This window comes from Dromiciops gliroides, chromosome 6 (genome assembly GCF_019393635.1).
Source record: "Dromiciops gliroides isolate mDroGli1 chromosome 6, mDroGli1.pri, whole genome shotgun sequence".
NCBI classification, from domain to species: domain Eukaryota; kingdom Metazoa; phylum Chordata; class Mammalia; order Microbiotheria; family Microbiotheriidae; genus Dromiciops; species Dromiciops gliroides.
In genome coordinates, this window is record NC_057866.1 from 279,174,930 (window position 1) to 279,181,970 (window position 7,041).

Consider the following 7,041-nt stretch of genomic DNA (forward strand, 5'->3'; position numbering starts at 1 on the left):
CAATACAATGATCCAAGACAATGCCAAAGGAGTTAAGATGAAAAATGTTATCCACTTCCAGAGAAAGAACTGATGTCATCTGAATGCAGATCAAAGCATACTTTTTAAAACTTTATTATTCTTGGGGGGTGTCTGTAATTTTTTTGCAACATGGCTAATATGGGAATACATTTTTCATGACTGCACATATATAGTCTATGCCATATTTCTTGCCTTCTCAATAAAGGGGAAAGTGGGAGGAGAGAGAATTTGGAACTCAAAATGCTTAAAAAAACAGCAAATGTTGGGGCAGCTAGGTGGCGCAGTGGATAAAGCACCAGTCTTGGATTCAGGAGGACCTGAGTTCAAATCCAGCCTCAGACACTAGACACTTACTAGCTGTGTGACCCTGGGCAAGTCACTTAACCCCCGTTACCATGCAAAAAACCAAACCACCAAATGTTAAGAAAAAATAAAAATTAAATGTGAAAAATATGAGGAGCAAGTTGTCTTCAAACCACACTTCAAAGTTTGCAGAGCATCTTCCACAGGCACTTTCATTCACAGGTGGACAGTGCGAATAATAAGGATCATGACTGAGTCGGACACAGCCTTCCCAGGGCCGCACCGCTAATATGCAGACAACCACACTAAGGTCTGCAAAGCACTTCACACACATGAGCTCACTGGATCCTCAGGGCAACCCTGAGAGGGAGGTCCTGCTGTTATTCCCATTTTACAGTTGAGGAAACTGAAGCAGACAGAGGTAGAGTGATTTGCCAAGAGTCAGAGAACTGGAAGGTGTCTGAGGCTGCATTTGAACTCAGCTTTTCCTGCTTCTAGGTCCAGCACTCTATGCACTATACCACCTACTTGCCTTTATCTAATAAATCTATGCTAAGAAGTCTTAGATTCTCTCAACTCCCATAGGTACAACTTTCATTGCAGATGACTGAAGTGTGTATTGAGTTCTCCTGAAATCACCAAGTGGCCATTGGACAGTTCTCACTGCATGCCAGGCAGTAGGCATCTCAGATTCAATCCTTAGCTGTAGTATCTCCCTCTTTTAATCTTGGGTCAGAGCATCATACTTTCAGGCCCCTAGATTCCCAACCATTACATTATCTCTGATTTCACTCTCCTATCCCCACTCTGCAATCAGTTGCCAAGTATTATTGATTCAACTTTTCCAGCTTCTCTTCTATCTATCCATCCATCCATCCATCCATCTATCTATCTATCTATCTATCTATCTATCTATCTATCTATCTATCTATCTATCTATCTATCTACCTACCTATCTATCTATCTATCTATCTATCTATCTATCTATCTATCTATCTATCTATCTATCTATCTATCTACCTACCTACCTATCTATCTATCTATCTATCTATCTATCTATCTATCTATCTATCTATCTACCTATCTATCTATCCCCACCCCCCTCTTCACCTACACAGCTTCCAGTCTAGTTCAGGCCTCCAGTTGCTCTCACCTGGACCATTGTAATTCCCTCTTAATGGGTCTCCCTGCTTTATCTCCATCACCTCCAATGCATCCTCCCATAACCCCATAATATCTGATACAGTTCTGACCCTGTCACTCCCCTGCTCAAGAAGTTCCCTCTTACCGCTAGAATAAAATATAAATTGCCCAGTATTTACAAGTCTTCATGATTTGGTTCCAGCCTAGTTTTCCAGGCTTACTGTTTCTTAATCTCCTTCACATACTCTACCTTTAGGCAAACTGGTTGCTGGCTGTTTCCCATGCATTACATTCCACATCCTATCTAGGTACTTTTTTGTTTGTTTGCAACACACATTTATTTTTTTCCAGTTACATGTAAAGGTAGTTTTCAACATTCATTTTCATAAGATTTAGAGTTCCACATTTTTCTCCCTCCCTCCCTCCTTTTCTTCCCCCCTCCATAAGACAACAACGAGGTTATTTATGTACAATCCACAAGTGCTCTTTTTATCAATTCTTTCTATGGGGGTGGATAATACGCTTCATCATCAGTCCCTTGGGATTGTCTTGGATCATTATATTGCTGAGAGTAGTTAAGTCATTCACAATTGCTCATTGAACAATACTGCTGTCACTATGCACATTGTCCTCCCAGTTATGCTCACTTCACTACATCAGTTCATGAGTCTTTCCAGTTTTTTCTGGGATCATCCTATTTGTCATTTCCTATAGCACAAGACCATTCCACCACAATCATATAGTACAGCTTCTTCCATCATTCCTCAATTGATAGACATTCCCTTGATTCTCAATTCATAGCCACCACAAAGAGTTGCTATAAATATTTTTTGTACAATTTACCCCCTTTTCTCTTTTTCATGATTACTATTGTTAACTGTTTCCCTTCCATCCTATTCCCTTCCCCATGATATTTATTCCATTATCCATCTTCTCTCATCCTATCCCTCTTCAAAAGTGATTTGCTCTGTACTTTTGCACAAACCACCCCACCCCACCCCCCATGCCTGACATGCATTCCCTCCTGTCCATCTCTTTTGAGAATACTTATCGGGCTTTGAGGGTGAGCTCACATGCCACCTCCTAAGCCCCCTTATTGATAATGCAGCCTTCCTCAAACTCTTAAATCACTTTGCATATATTGCGAATTTGCAGATGTGATCCATGACCCCTGGACTCCCACAAGGGGCTCCACTTAGTTCTGGCCTGGATTCAATTTTGAGGGTGCCTGATCCTCAGAAAAAGAGGGTCAGCCTACCTCTTTCTGGCCCATCATAGTCCAGAAACCTCTTAGCTGTGGCTCTTGCCTGGGGTCTCACCAAAGCATGATTAATGGCATTCCTTCTAGTAATGGTATTCAGTAAACAATGAGAGTACTAGGTGCAGGACCCTGGTTTCTTTCCTCCATTATAGATACTGTATGAAACCCAAAGCACTCCTAAGCACACATTAACAAGTACAGCATACATACATCTCCAAGGGTCCATTGTGCTCATGAAGCTCCCCCTGCAGTGCAAAGACAGATGTAGGACAGCACTACTGGAACTGTCCATGGTACATGATTACTGGACAGCCTGTGTTTGACTTTTATCCTTCACCCATAGAATTCTCTCAGTGGTGATCATCTTCTCCATTGAGGACTCTGTTGTTATGGAAATCACCTCTCCCTGGGCAGTCAACAGCTGACTTAGGATCTCTCAATCCCAGCACAAAAGTACCATCTAAGCAAGAAACATTCATTTCTCTGATCACTGGTTGATAACCCTGTGCTTAGGAAAGGAAACACAAAGGCAGGAAACAGCAGCCTAGGCTATTTTTGCTACTGTGTGCTATAGCTACCATTATCACTGGTAGAGAGGGCAAGAAATCTCCTCTTCCCCCTTTGCTAGATGGGAGAGAAAAAGGGAGAGAAGGTACTGGCAAGGATTCCCCAGAGTCACTCAAAGAGAGCCCTCTCCAAAGGGGAGATGGAAAGCTCATCACAGGAGTCTACCCTGACTCTCGGGAGTTATAAACCTTCAACACAACACTCACAGGAGGGAGCAGCTGGGTGGCTCAGTGGATAAAGCACCGGCCTTAAATTTAGGAAGACCTGAGTTCAAATCCAGCCCCAGACACTTGATACTTACTAGCTGTGTGACCCTGGGCAAGTCACAACTCTCATTGCCCACAAAACAAACAAACAAAAAACACTCACAGGAACCAAGTAGACATCCCCACTAGAGCTTTCCTGAAAAGGGGACATGTAGCCTCTACTTGTCTCCAAGGAGGACAATTCCCATTCTACATCGCCATTGTTTAATCATTAAAAACAATGATTTCCATGTAAATTATGGAGGGCAATAGATAGTGGGAGCAAGTGGGGCTGTGCTATATTTGAAAATGCCTATGCTGTCTCAGAAGGACAATTTTAATGTTTGTTCCCATGTCCACTCCAGTTTTCCCATCATATGCCTGGGAGGAGTAACTTTGTCACACAACTAGCATAGACCTATCCAGCTCTAAACTCTCTCCTGAACTCCAATACCTCACATCATCAACTTTAAGGGTGAGGATGTTTTACATCAGCAGCAGAGTGTTTCATATGCATCTTTGACATTTCAGACCAGCTGTTCTAGAGGCTTCTCAAACTCAACATATTCACTTATTTCCTCTCCCAGCCCACCCTCTTTCAAAGTTCCCATTTCTCTTGAAAATACCACCAGCTTTCTGATCACTTAGATTTACAACCTACCAGTCATCCTCCAGTCTTCACTTTCCTTTACCCTCCCTCTCCAATCAGCTGCCAAGTCTTATTCTTGTGCCATAATATCCCTTGCATCTGCCTCCTTCTCCCCACACAAATTTCAGCCACCTTTGTTTATGACCAAATTGTTTCCTGCCTCAGCTATTAGGATAATCACCTCTGTGGTTTCCCTCCTCAAATTCACCCCCCACCTCCAATCCTTCTTCTACCCAGATACCAAAAGGATTTTTCCAAAGCACAGATTCAGTGATGTTGCTCACTTCCTTTGTACCCAAATGGCTAGAACTAGACCTGGCATCTAGTAGTTGCTTAATAAATGCTTGTTGATTGATTAATTGCATTGCATATTGAATCAGATTATTTTTCAAATAATCCTCATACTTTCTCTTCTCTAAAAAAAAAAATGCCTTCATCAATCTAGTACAGGAAGACAGTGAATACTATTTAATTTTTTATTTGTAAAAAGCATCTTCTGTATTAAGCATTAACATTAAGAATTAACCCTGTGGCATCAGCCATGGTGGACTGGCAGGTCGTGGTGATCAACGGATGGCGCCATCCCCTGGGCCTCTTGGCAGCCATCATAGCCAAGCAAGTCCTCTTGGGGCCGAAGGTGGTCCTGGTTCACTGCAAAGGAATCAACATCTCAGGAAACTTCGACCGGAACAAGCTGAAATACCTGGCCTTCCTCCGAAAGCGAATGAACACAAACCCTTCAAGAGGCCCTTATCACTTCAGAGCCCCCAGGTGCATTTTCTGGAGGACTGTTAGAGGAATGTTTCCCCACAAGACCAAACGTGGTCAGGCTGCCTTGGAAGGCCTTAAGGTGTTCGATGGCATTTCCCCACCCCATGACAAGCGGAAACATATGGTTGTCCTAGCTGCTCTCAAAGTGGTCAGACTGAAGCCAACAAGAAAGTTTGCTTATCTAGGGCGCCTGGCCAATGAGGTTGGCTGGAAGTGTCAGGCAGTGACTGCTACTTTGGAAGAGAAGAGGAAGGAGAAAGCTAAGATCCATTATAGAAAGAAAAAGCTCATGAAACTATGCAAGTAAACTGAGAAGAATATGGAAGGCAAAATACACAAATACACAAAAATGCTGAAGAAACAGGGGCTGCTGGTGTGAGTCCAATAAAGTCTATTCTCTACAGCAAAAAAAAAAAAAAAGAAATTAATCTGTGTCTTCTTTTAGCCAATCCTTCATCCCCGCCCCTCCCCAAAAAGAACTTGAACCATGCTTTCCTTCCCTATTCCTTGTCTATTTTACTTTGTTTTATCATGTATCTCTCCTGAGAGGTTCCACAGTACAGTGGATAAAGGGCCAGCCTGGAAGATTTGGGTATAAATCCCACATATCACAAAGCTTCTCAGTACCCTAGACATCTCTCTGAAACTAGACCTTGTGGAGAAGGTGTAGATCTGCATTGGTAGAGTGGGTATTTTCACCTAGGACTTGTTCCTAGTACCAATGAAATCACAGATTTAGACTCTATCCTTATCTCTCTTTCTACCATCCCCATTATTATGTGGTAAACTCCTGACTATATTAGAGAGATATCCTAAGTTGCATGTTGTCTTTGTTGTGGAGTTTAGAACCAGTTTCAATGGAGTATACACAGTTTGATAGCCTTTTGGGCATAACTCCTAATTGCCTTCCAGGATGGTTGGGTTGGTTGATAACTCTACCAACAGTGCGTTATAATCCCAATTTTTCAACACCCCTTCCAACATTTGTCATTCCCTTTTCTGGTCATATTAACAATCTCATAAGTGTAAAATGGTACCTCAGAGTTGTTTTAATTTGGATATCTCTAATCAATAGCGATTTAAAGAGGCAGGTAGGTGGTGCAGAGGATAGAGAACCAGCCCTGGATTCAGGAGGACCTGAGTTCAAATCTGGCCTCAGACACTTGCCACTTACTAGCTGTGTGACCCTGGGCAAGTCACTTAATCCCAATTGCCTCACCAAAAAAAAAAATAGTGATTTAAAGTATTTCCATATGATTATAGACAGCTTTGATTTTTTTCTACTGAAAACCGCCTGTTCATATCCTGTGTCTATTTATCAATTGAGGGGTGAGATTATATAAACTGAAGAAAGTAGTGAGGAATATATTTATAATGTAGACTAAACCTAAAAATTTGTGGGGCTTCAATTTTTTCCCCAATAAACTGGTTGTTAAATATTATATTCCTTTATTGGATGATGAGTTCTTTGAAGCTAGGGATTGGTATTTTTTGCTTTTCTTTGTATCCCCAACCTTAGCACAGTGCTAGGCATGTAGTAAGCACATAATTTTATCCATTAATTTTGTTCATTGTCTAATTTGTTGACTAAACATAGTAATGTCAAGTTGATAATGCATACACTCAGATACTCATTGATAAAACTACTAAGGGATATGCTAAAGGGTAACTCTTGTGACTCAGTTACATTTACCTAGGATGCTGTTTCCTAATGCCTGAACTCCATGTGATGTGTTAATGGAGATTTTAGGAGAATTTGGATGCTAGTACATTTTTTCCTTCTAAAATATTGCATGGGGGAAGGGGCAGCTAGGTGATACAGTGGATAGAACCCTGGCCCTAGAGTCTGAGTTCAAATTTGGTCTCAGATATTTACTGACTATGTGACTCTGGGCTAGTCACTTAACCCTGTATGCTTCCAAAAAATAAAATAAAATAAAGTTTGGAAAAAAAAAAAGACTCTGCCGGTCTTCTAGTTCAACTCCCTCATTTTAGAGATGAGGAAACTGAGAGCCAAAAGATTGAAGGGACCTGCCTAAGGTCACACAGATAGCAAATGGCAAAATGAACACAAGTCCTCT

At 41.6% G+C, this 7,041-nt stretch overlaps 1 protein-coding gene across 1 annotated transcript; it reads left to right on the top strand.

The window, feature by feature from the left end:
• Positions 1–4,730: 4,730 nt before the first annotated feature.
• Positions 4,731–5,267, top strand: LOC122732797 (60S ribosomal protein L13a-like). The gene has a single exon (XM_043973183.1). It carries the CDS (start codon positions 4,731–4,733, stop codon positions 5,265–5,267), a length of 537 nt encoding a protein of 178 aa, XP_043829118.1.
• The last annotated feature ends 1,774 nt before the right edge of the window (positions 5,268–7,041 follow it).